This window comes from Equus caballus, chromosome 12 (genome assembly GCF_041296265.1).
Source record: "Equus caballus isolate H_3958 breed thoroughbred chromosome 12, TB-T2T, whole genome shotgun sequence".
Taxonomy (NCBI): domain Eukaryota; kingdom Metazoa; phylum Chordata; class Mammalia; order Perissodactyla; family Equidae; genus Equus; species Equus caballus.
The window spans coordinates 1,936,990-1,949,094 of record NC_091695.1 but is presented as its reverse complement, the minus strand read 5'-3'; the positions used below and the strand labels follow the sequence as shown (position 1 = coordinate 1,949,094).

The 12,105-nt window shown below is 45.6% G+C and overlaps 1 protein-coding gene across 16 annotated transcripts in view; it reads right to left on the bottom strand.

The window, feature by feature from the left end:
* Positions 1-1,417: 1,417 nt before the first annotated feature.
* The window catches only part of CD44 (CD44 molecule), an 87,336-nt gene continuing 76,648 nt past the window's right edge, over positions 1,418-12,105 (bottom strand). For 15 of the 16 annotated variants that reach the window (XM_070228434.1, XM_070228440.1, XM_014729350.3 and 12 more), the window contains 2 exons: positions 10,799-10,877; positions 1,418-4,652 (listed from right to left, as the gene is read on the bottom strand). In XM_070228434.1, coding sequence (XP_070084535.1) covers positions 4,448-4,652; positions 10,799-10,877 — 284 coding nt within the window. In that variant the 3' untranslated portion in view covers positions 1,418-4,447. 16 annotated transcript variants of the gene reach the window in all.

Here is a 12,105-nt window from a genome sequence, read left to right as displayed (position 1 = left end):
GATTTCTCTCTCTTCATTTTCTGTTTTCTCTTTCTGCACTCCTATTATTTGCACGTTAGAGTCCCTAGAATTTTTCTCTCCTTTTCCTATCTTTTCTCCTCTGCTTCCACGGCTCTGTCTTTGTTCCATATTCTGGGATATTTCTTCAACTTTATTTTCCAAACCTTCTATTGAGTTTATTTTTTAACTTCTGCTTTCATGTTTAAATTTTAAAGAGCTTCTTTTGTAAGGTGTTGTCTGATGGTGCCTTTTGACCTCAGCATTGTGTTTTTGTTTCCTAGACACACTGTCTCCTCTTATCTTACCAAGAGTATTAAAGATCTTTTTTTTCCTTAAGTTTTCTTCCCTGTGAATTGTCTCTGCTTCTCATGTGTGAGACTGAGCCACAGAGAGCTGATTAAGAGCCCTGAGGACCTCATGGGGCTTGAGATGTGATCCCAGCTGTAGATTGCTTTGCTGGGCCATTTCCTTGGGGAACTGTCATATTAGTATCTTTAGGGTCTTCTCTCAGTTTTATCAGATTCTCCAGAAAGACTGAGCTTCTGCGTGGAGGATATATGCTTGGCTGCCTGGCATTCTGGGAGCCAAGTTGGGGAGAAGCCTAGGGAGTCTCAACATTCCATATGTGTGGTTTCACTCATCACCATGGTTTTTCTAACATCAACGGTGTATGCCTAGTTGCCCCTCAGACAGAGGCTCTCTCCAGGGAGTAAACTTCCAGTCTTTTGCTGGGATTGGGAAAAACAGTCACTGAGTACTTAGAGTCTGGAAGGAGGGCTGGGGTTCTATCTGCTTCGTAAACAGACTTTAAACCCATCCTCCTAATTTTGGCCCTGCCTTCTCCCCAACATCCAGAGGTAGCTAATGCTGCCAATTCCTGAGCCACTGGGGGATTCTGATACGCAAATCTGGTTGCTTCTCAACTTTCCCTGCTGCTGGCTTAGGATTCAGCTTTTCCAAATTTTCTCAGTCAGTTACCAATTCAGATTTTTGTTGCTATTGTATCATTTTCCATTCTCTCAGACTCATTGATTTATGCCTTTTTGGGATATCTCTCTATTGTCTTCTTAGAGGCTTAGCTGAGGGAATGCAGCTGAGTATGTTCACTCTTCTCTCTTTAACTGAAGGCCTGAAGTAGTTCTTGGCTTTTGAAGAACTAACACTTTATGGTATCTCACTTAGTTTGAAACATGTGGATCACACCCCTCCTATGGAAATTAAGCTTTCTCCAAAAGAAGACCCCTAAGTGATAGAAAACCATGTAATTATTTCTTTTAGAAAAAATGAGTGTGAAGCTTCAGCCATCTCACAAACCTTTAACCTTGTGCATCGAAATTACCCAGCCAGCCAGATAATCACAGTTGCCCCCTCCCAGCCGCTCACTCCCCCTTAAATTAGAGATCCTGAGTCCATTTGCTTCCCTTTAGCCTTTTAATATTTTCCAAGAAGTGCTTTGAACTGGGCAATATACATGTCATGCTTTCCTGATTATTACCAGTCCATCAATAAATATACAAAAATCAGAGGATGGATGTGCTGTAGAAAGTCAAAGTAACAATGGTCATTATACATCACGAACAATGAGCTATTCTTTGAAAATTCAACCAATGATTTACAAAAAGGAATATCTATGACATAAAGGTGAAAGGACAAGGTTATTCTTATCTTTCAGTACATTTTACTCTTCTAGAGAAGTCAGAGGTTTCCTTTCTCCTACTCCTCTGCTGTACCAGCATTGCATGAACATTGGCTTATGAAACCGATTCTAGGTGGCATGGTCTCAATGTAACACTTTTGGAGAAGTGCTGCTGCAGAAATCCATTCTGCCAAGATAGAATCTGCAAAATATGGATGTGAAGGTGTCTTTGCCCCATTTTAGTTTTCACCTAGTGCTAATTTAAAGGAAGCCCCCAGAAGACACAAAAGATTTATAATTATAGGAAAAATTGCATCTTAAGCTCTCAGCTTTGCAAAATTCTCAGCTTTGTTCTCTTAAACTTTGCCAAATAATGAAATACTGACCCCTTACTTTTACAGACAAGACCCAGTTTAATGACGTAGCCCAGGTCACCTGGCAAGTCACCGGTAGGAATGACATAGTCAGGTTGTGCTTCCGAAGTAACGCCATTATTTCAAGTGAGAGAGAATACATCCTGTTCCATGAACTTCAGGTAGTATTGCATGGGTTTTGCAGTCAAGGATGGAAGCTCTATACCTCCCCTATTCCTATCTTGAGAGCACAGAGGTGTATGTAAGTAAGGCACTGCAACTATAAAAGGAAATATCATATTTAATTCCAAAATAAGATAGAAAACATCTCAGCCTATTGGTTGGGAATGTCTAAAGGGGTGGAAATCATCGAAACTTGCATGACTATCTATGGCCCCAAAGAGAATCTGGGGGACCCGTAGAGCCTGGGATAGCCTGCCTCAACCTGGTCCCGGAGTGGCTTGTTGCATCCGGGTCACAGAGCCTGAGTGAGCCTGTCTGGGCCTACAGCAGACCCAGGAAAGCTCTTGGAAAGCAGGGACCAGTTTGACACTGGTGGCAGTAACAACAGAGTGGCCTGATAGCCATTTTCTTTTCTTTCGACTTGAAAATGAAAAGAAAACCAGACAGCTGAGTATGGAACCGGCCAAAGACGTTCACAGAAAAAGAGAAAGGAAGTTTCAAAGACCATGGCAGCAGGGAGGGTGTGAGGGTGGATAGGGGAGAGCAGAGGTTGGGAACCAATGCAGAAAGTGAGCACTTCTCCTTTAAATATATCCTTCAGAATCAACTCTTGTATAAGCCCAGCCCTGGTTTATGTGGCAGCTTTTTTTTCCTTTTTCTTCTTCCTCTTTCTTTTATCTGAGAACATTGTCAGTTAAGCATATTAATTTAGGCAACAGATAACTTTTTATGGGAAGCAAAGGAAGGAGGTTGCATTTTATAGGATCCCTAACTTTGTATTTTCAACATCCTCTATTATAAGTAGCCTTGGAAGTTCCGGGACCAATGGGGCCTCTTGGACTTATGAACAGAGACCACAAAGGACTTTCCAAGTGGGGGATAAAGGCATTCTTCTCTTATTTGGACATAAACCTGCCTATCTGGTGATAAGATTCCAACAGTAGGAAGCCCTGTAACCTTTGAGGGATTCCCCAGCACTTAACTTATCCTGAGTAGCGACCACATGAGGGACAGACAACTGGCTTGCTAAAGTATAAACAAAGACAGCCATAAAAATACCCAACCAGGATCTACATTCATCCCGCCCCCTTTACCAACCTGTGCCAATCAGTTGACTACTGATTTTGCTTTGTTTCCTTTCCATCGGAGCCTCCTTTTACTACAAGAAGTCAAGAGGCACTTCCATATTGTTTGTGGACATCACTAATAGGGTCAGGATCTATGAGACGGGACCCCACAAATGGTAGGTCATGCAAAGGTAATGTGACTTTCACAGCCCTTCAGGGGAGAGAACAAGTGGCTATTAAAACATAAAAGCAGCTGAAGCTCCTCCTTCACGATTCTGGTTCTAGGACAACAGGACAGAAAGCCTTTGGGGCCTCAGAAACAAAATAGTGCTGTCTTCCTTGATCTTCTAGGAGATTTGGTTGAGTGAGCCAGAGTCGGGGTTAGTGGCTCTAAGATGAAGACTTTCAAGGAGGACCATTCTCACATCTTCCTGATGAGCTGTTGGGCCCCAGACCTTACTGGCTAAGAGGCTGAAGGATCAGAGCACAAAGGGTTAAGGTGGAAGAAGTGCAGGAGTTTATAATCAGCTGAGACCCTTTTATGCCTCTGACAATGTAACGAAAAAAATCATACTGATCAAAGGACCTCCAGGGTTTAATATTTCAAAAACACAGATAAATAGCTTACTGCAGATAAATAGCTTCACCCTTTTGGGTATCTCCCAGAAGCATTGGAAAAATTTCCAGGGGGTTTGTAGAAGGGGATGTGTAACCGGTACACCCCAATCTCCCAGCCCACTGGAAAGCAATGTCCAGGGATTGGGCTGCTGGAGGAGCAATACAGACCCATTCAAATTTCCTCCCAGGTACCAAGCCTTCTCAGCCCTGGAGAATGTCCTTAGCAGGTGGCTGTCATCTGGGTAGACAGGTGGAGAGAAGTTTGGGGGTCGGGAAGATGTATTTGTGGCTTTTGTTAAAAGCCATGGATAGAACACCCCAGCGGGTAAGAGGTTTCTAGGTGGGAACTGGAACCGTCGAATTCTTACTGATTATTAATTGGGCCCTCATTTCAGAAAGCAATGTTGTTGCTATAAATTGAACCTGATTTTAAAAAACAAAACACAAAAAACAAAAAGGAGTAGAAAATTTTATGTTAAAAAAAGATCCCGAATGAAGCAGTCAGTAGCACATCACATCTGTGAAATGTCCCAGCCCCCTGTGATTGCTCTCTCTGACTGTGGTTTCTTCCCAAGGTCAAGGTGCAGGTGCTACACCCCAATCTTCATGTCCACATTCTGCAGGTTCCGTGTCTCGTCGGCTGTCATAAACTGGTCTTGGGTCTCTGACGACTCCTTGTTCACCAAGTGCACCATCTCCTGAGACCTGCTGGCCTCTCCATTGAGCCCACTTGCCTTTCTGTCGTCCACAGCTCCATTGCCATTGTTGATCACCAGCTTCTTCTTCTGTCCACACCTAATAATGTAAAAAGTCACATGAGAAAGGGGTGCAACGACGCAATTGTCATTGTCATCGCCATCATCATCAATACGGTTTATGATGGTCTTAGTATGTTTCATCTCACTGACTCCTAACAATTGGCACTTCTCAAAGGGAGGTCCCTGGACCCAGCAGCAAAAGCCTCCCTTGTGAACTTGTTAGAAACGCAAATTCTCAGCCCCACTCTAGACGAACTGAATCAGAAAACTCTAGGACAGGGTCCAGCACCTGCGGTTTAACAAGCCCCCAAGGGGCTTCCGATGCACATTTGAGTTTGAGAATCAGTGGTCACAACTCTGGGAAGCCAGTGCTGTTATAACCCCCCAGCACAGGTGAAGAAACTTGGGGGCTCAAAAAATTCAGTAACTTGCCCCTGTTCCTCAGCTCGTAATAAAAGAATCAGGATTCACCCTCTGGTGTGTCCGACTCCCAAGTTGTGATGCTTCTTCCCCGTGCCCCGTCACGGGAACGTGTGCCTCACTTCAGCACGTTAGCAGTTTCTCCAGTCATGGCTAAGCCATCAGCACAACAACTATAAATCACTCTGATCTGTGTATTCAAGAAAGTCTCATTACGTCCTCTCCCAGTCAAGACTTTGTTGGCCTTGTCAGAGTTGTTACTTCACATTCTGAGAAGAATGAAACCATATTTTTCTGGAAGTCGAAGGCCATATTGATTTTTCCCTAACATTGGTTAACTTCCACCTAACTGTGGAGACAGGAGGTTTAACATGAGACAAGCTGTTCATTGTTACTTTAAGGTTGCTTGGTAGCATTACTTAAGATTCAAATGCAGGAGAAGATTTCTATGGAAGAGCATGACCTTGATCTTGTCCCCGGGTCACAGCACTGTCATAGTGTCGCCTTGCCCCACGCGGCCTGATGTAAAGTTTCCTCCTTCCTGCAACATGATCACTGCTACATGTCTAGAAGTCGGATTATACTTAACGGAAGCAAAAGGGCAGAGCCACACAGCTCCCAGAGGGGTGGGGAAGACCGGCGTGGGCCTTCTGAATGCCAGACACTTCGCATGTAATTTCACGTAAGCCTCACAACCCTGCCAGGCAGCTAGTATGCCCATCGCACAGCAGTGGAACTGGAGGTCCAGAGAGGTTTAACAACTTGCTTGAAGTCACACAGCTAGTAAGACAAACAAAGTCACATTCAAATCTAGGCCTTTATGACTGAAAGGCTGGGCTCTGCCCGGCTCTCTGCACGCTGCCAACCATCTGTGGATTGGGAAACAGCACGAAGTCGGAACTGTTCGCTTTGCCGCTGGATATTTGGAGTTGCAGAGACAAAGCCTCTATTATTCATGATCATGGGCCATTCCCTCTACGACTGCCAAGGCCATAAACTTTAATCTCTTGTTTGGGGAAAGAGAAATTATACCTCCTGAACAGGTGGCAGATCCTGTCTCCTGCGGCATCGTGCTTGATGAGGGGTGGAGGGAGGGATGCTTGAACCGCGGAGCAGAGCCGGGGGGCTGGGAATGTATATGGATGCAGTCCATATAGATAAGAGCAGGGGCTTGGAAGGTCTGGTTTTGAGACCTTACTGCTGTGTGACCTGGGGCAACTCACTCAACCGCTCTGAGCCTCAGTTCTCTTATCTGTAACATCAGGCTGTTAAGAGTACCAATTTCACAGGACTGTGGAAAGCTCTGGAAACAGAGCCTGGCACTGGACACACAAGTCTATTATTGTGATTATTTGTTGCTCTCAGGATGTGGGATGAGGAAATCAAGGCCTTGGATAAGGACTCAGAACAGTGTCTGGAACACAGTCGATGTTCGAGAAGCTCTGGCTGTAATTCCTTAACACAATGAGAGCCACAAGAAATTGGGGGGGTTTGCTTGTTTCTTCTGGCTGCCTCTATCTGCCCTGCTGTGTCTGCTATGAAGAGGACCTCAAGGCTGCAGGTGGAACTTCTCGTATCACGTCCGGTCCTCAGCTGTGTCTCAGCCGGTCTTCAGAGGGAAGGCGTCTTCCTAAAGTCACGCCCATCTTCTACCTAATGAGCGGTTTAGAAGTGGAATGAAATATTGTGGGAAAGTGATTTACAAGCGTAGAAACATGTCTGCGCACGGGGGCGAGGCGGGGCTTAGCGTCATCAGTCTGGACGAAGCTGATTTTGAAAGCGGAACACACTCGACCTGCGGGGGCTGGGTGGACCGCGCTTGGGCCTCGTCCTGCCCGTCTGTCTCTTTGGGTTTATGTGTCTCTGTTACCCGAGTTCTTTCGGGAGGGTAGGATGAGTCTCAGAAATAACTCAGTCCACTCTTTAGGGCTCCAGGCATCGAAGAAGTACTTTTGAAACACAAGTTCTAATTTTTTCATTCTTCTTAGTTATGGGAACTTTAAGAACACCATTAGAGCTAAGGGGACTTCAGAGGTCACCCAGCCTAAGCTCTTCATTCTGTAAACCGGAGACTGAGTCCAAGAAGGCAAGGCTAGCGACCGAAGGCACGCCGCTGGCTAGGGCAGCACCTACACAGTACCGACAACTTCAATTCTCTGAGTCCTCGTCAGAGACCTCCACCCCACTGCATCTTGCCTTTACTTCCTTTCCCCTTCAACCTCAGGCCTTAGCTGAGCGTACAGTGACCACACAGCGTGGAAGGAGCCAGACTGGAGCCCGGCCGGGAGAAGGCGGGCTAGCTGGCTGGGGCTTAGAAAGCAGGTGACGTGTGTCTAGGGTGTGGAGGCTTTATCTGGAAAGACTTGGGGATGGGGGTAACTCAACAGCTGATCTTCTGCCTTTTCCAGCTGACAACCCTTAGAGATGTTTGGAGATTTATTTTGCACTGTGTTGTACGGTAGCCACTAGACACAGGTGACTATTTAAAATTAAATAAAATTAAAAACTCACTTCTTAAGTCAAAGTAGCCACATTTTTTTTCTTCTTCTCCCCAAAGCCCCCCAGTACATAGTTGTATATTCTAGTTGTAGGTCCTTCTAGCTGTGGCATGTGGGACGCCGTCTCGTGAGCAGTGCCATATCCGCGCCCAGGATCCAAACCAGCGAAAGCCTGGGCCACCAAAGGGGAGCGCGCAAACTTAACCACTCGGCCACGGGGCAGCCCCCAAAGTAGCCATAGTCTGAGTGCAAAGTAGCCACAAGTGGTTAGTGGCTGTGTATTAGCACAGACGTAGAACATTTCCAGCATTGCAGAAAGTTCTGCTGGACGGCTCTGTTGTAGCCGGCAGAAGGAGGTCGGTGAGCATAGATTACGGTGAGCCAGCCTGCAGCTTAAGAACAGGAAGACATTTCTAAATCACGGAGCTTGACAGAGGGGCCAACCAAGTGGAGGGTGGATGACTGCCTGCCTGGGTTTACAGGAAAGACGATTACTCCCACGAGAGAGAAAGCTGGGGAACGTCTCTTCTGCACAATCCATGTAGAAACATCTTTAATCATTCCTGTTTTTTGAAGCCTTCTCTGGTGAGGTCCTCACATTTTTTCTCCTCTTCATCACATAAATCAAATAAAATCTTTAAAGGAAAGGCACCTAGCTTCTTCTCTTGGGCCTCATCCAATATTTACCAACACAACGGACTCCTAAAATAACTGTTTGCCCTTAAGGAGGGTGAATAAAGTACGATTTCTGTTGGGAAGCTGCAATTCAAGGACTCTGGTTATATGAAGGACAGCAAGGAAAGATGATGCGAGTTACGACAGAAACGGGAAAAGCGCAAGAAATAACAGGACCCCCAAATCAGCATCTCTAAGATGGGATGACTCACAGATCATTTCGTCATGGAAGCCCCTGGTCCACCCTTGAACCTCAACTTCAGCAACAAATGCTCTTCCATTTTTATCTTTTAATCATAATTCACATAATAGTGCCTGGCACAGAGTATGTGCTCAATAAATACTAGCTGACTCAAATTCAATAAGCCAAGACTGCCACTTCTTCTCAAGATTCTCTTAGAGAAGGGATGGTCCTTGTCGTTTTTAATCTTCTCTTCCTCCTCCTCAGTGCCAACAGTCATAGCAGCCACTCAGAAGATGTTTACTGAGTAAATGAAGGCCTGTCATAGGTCCCTATTTTCAACCAAACTTTCTTGGACGAAAATAGGATTCTGTATCTCTCTAAAATGTAACGCTCAAAGCAGAAAGGCCCCAGCCTTTTAAGAGGATTAGAAATGGGCTGGCGGCTTTAGCGACACAGTACACATTAAGGGGCCTGCACAGTCATTGGGCTACGTGGCAAGTCTGTTTGCGACGATCACATCAGGACATGGTGACTCACGGCGTCCCGGCAGCTGCTCTCCCGGTGGGAGACTCGCTGTGCTGGATCCCATGTGGCCCTGTCTGCCTGTTGCCGGGGTGACTTGTGGCTGGTCTCGGGACAAGGGGGAGGGCAGCAGTGGGGCCCGTTTTTGCTGCTGACATGCTAGGGAGGAACACGTGAGCTAACTAGCCACGCTGCACGGACTCCAGCTGCATCCTCCTGGGGATAGCTGAGCGGCTTCTCCAAGGTCCCCCACGTCAATGGCACTGGGGCCAACGTTTCTATGGCGACTTATGCAAAACTTATGGACTGTGTATGTGAGCAGCAGTGGTGTGTTCTAGGGCCTGGAACAAAAGGACTGATTCCCAACAATAGGAAATTCATATTTAATTGAGCAGAAGTAATCTAAGAGAAAACAAGGAGGCCGAGGGAAAGTGTAGACTCTTTGTAAGGGTTCCCTCGAGACACACCATTTAAACCCAGCTAAACCCGTCCCTTCCCATTTGCTCATGACAGACTTCCAGGAGGCCTTTCAGACTTCTTTTCCTGGTTTTTGTTCCTTATACAATCGGCTATGATGACTAATTTTTTTTTCTAATGCCCTCCAAGATACAGATAGCAGCATAGCTATCTGACTGTACTGGAGTCTCTTCATTAACCTGTCCCGGTGTAAACGGCATCGTTTGATCCTCCGATCAGCACAGAGACAGCATGGGCTGCGCGCAGCAGTGCGATTCGCTGTTTGCTGCTTTCCAAAAGCCGACCAGAAAGAAACTATAATCTTCTCCAGGTCCTCTCCCAAACCGAGGGCCTTTTCCAGCCTGTTAGGCGATCTCGTGAGACAATAAAGGTGGCCCCACTTGGAAATACATTTCTTTTACCTTATAAGAAGAAATCTGAAGGGACATTTATGAAAGGTTTAATGTTACTCCACATCTGCTCAGAGAAGAACAGTGCACCTTGAAAGCACCTGGAGCAGGAAATTTAGACAGACTTTTGGAGCACCCCGGCAAAGTGTGCTTCCTCTGTTGCTAGAATTACTCGTTTCCTTCACCTGGCTTTCGGTAGTGGTGTTTCTGGAGGCTGTCACAGCTCAACTAGGTATAGCCATCATTTCAATAACTTCCAGGCCTTGGTTGAGGGAGGCAGGGACACGAAAATAGCCCACACGCAGATGTCGGGAGTTGACTGTCTATTCAGACTTTCCTAAGGAAAGTTCATCGTTTCATGGATCTCACTGTCAGGCAGCTCTTCCTACGACCTAACCTGAATCCTTTCAACTGCAGCTTCCAGAAAATAGAAAATAGTGTCATTACAAAAAGCAAACAACGAGCAGACACACGAACCCAATGCTTGCTTTAGGTAAGGGTTCTAGAAGGTTCCACGGGCCTTAGGCTAAAGAGGATGACCAATCCTTGAATCTTTATGCCGTGTTTTTCTGCATTGTGAACGCACTTAGTAAGTATTTGTTTAATGAATCAATGACTGAGCGTATACTTTTATGCCTTCCCGGTGAGATGGTTCATAACTGTCATCAGATAGGGTCTCCGTGGGTTTAATCCCAAAGATATTAGGAATCACAAAAGATTCAACCACTATTTAAAAGCAGTGATCCAAACAGTCACAGTATCTCCTTCGTGTAAAGAACACACCAGAGCAGGGCTTGCTGCACTCTACTGTGCACACGAATCTCTGGGATCGTGTCAAAGCACAGGCTGGGACACAGGACGGCTGGGGCAGGGCCTGCGACTCCACATGGCTAACTAGCTCCCAGAGTGCCGACGCTGCTGGTTCCAGGGGCTGCACTCTGAGTAGCAAGGACACAGAGACTAAGTTTAACCCATGCTCTTTCGAAGTCGAAGGTCCCGAGGTTCGTCGACTTCTTACCTTCTTCGACTGTTGACAGCAATGCAAACTGCGAGAATCAGAGCCAGGGCCAGGAGGGACGCCAAGATGATCAGCCATTCTGGCGTGAGGGAAGAGACCAAAAGACACCATGAGCTCGGGAAAGACACTTTGTTAAAGCAAAAATGCGCTCTATAAATTGGCCTGGTCCAAGCAAGAGCCACAGTCAGCACCACGATGAGTCTGACCAAATGGCCGGCCAACAGGCAGATCACACTGGAAGAAAGACTTTGCTACAGGTGTTAGTCCAACAGGCCTCTTGTTTTAATCTCTTATCATCAGTCAGGATTTTCAAGTCCCTCTAGAAGGAACAGGTTTCCAAAAAAGTATAGAATAACCTGTTGAACTTGTGGATGCCTTTGGTGCAATATTATTAAACAGACTAAAGGAAATTTATGCTTCCCTTGAAGGAACATTCCTTTTCTGTATAAGAGTATCCACCTTACGTTTTATTAAGAAACAAAAATGGAGGCCACATACAAGAAGGTGTGAAAAAGGACACTCCTGTCGGGGGGCTGAACCTGATGCACATTCTCTGGGGAGTCATTTGGCAAAATTTGTCAAAAGCCCTCAAAATGTTCATGCCTTCGGTCCAGCAGTTAGACTTCTAGGAATTACGACCTGAGAATCTGCTATGAAGATGTTCACTGCTGTATTGTCTAGAATAGTAAAATTGAAAACAACCTAATATCCAATAGTAAGGGATTGGTTAAATAAATCAGGGCATATTCATTGCATTGTGTACTCCGATACAGGGAAGGACATTTAATGACATTGGAACCAGTTGGGAATGGTAGTTTACTAAACAGCATGGATGGTATAATTACATTTTTGTATATAAATGACACTGACAAATGATAGGAAGGGCATATATAAAAACAGTAACACTGGTATTTCTGGATGGTGAGTTAGATAATAAGCAATTTATATTCTTGCCCTTTTGTTTAGCTGTATTTTCTAAAGTGTCTCCAAAAATCATAGGTCATTTGTGGACTGCTAAAAGGTTGTATTACATGTTTTAAAATCAAGCTTTAATAGGATCAAAATATGACTTGACAACATAAATAAAGTCTCTTGCCTAATTTCTCTTGCCAAGTGGGCGGTAAATGTGTGCGATAAGTGAGAGTTTGAGACACAAGGAAGATGGGGAGTCCTTCATTGCCCACTCCTCTTTGAGAACCTCGGTTTCCTCCGATTTCCTGCTCAATATCCTGCCTCTGCCCAACCTTTACCTCGTTAGGCTAGTTGGCGGAGGGAGGAAGAGTCCGGAGGTGAGGGGGCCGCCACGA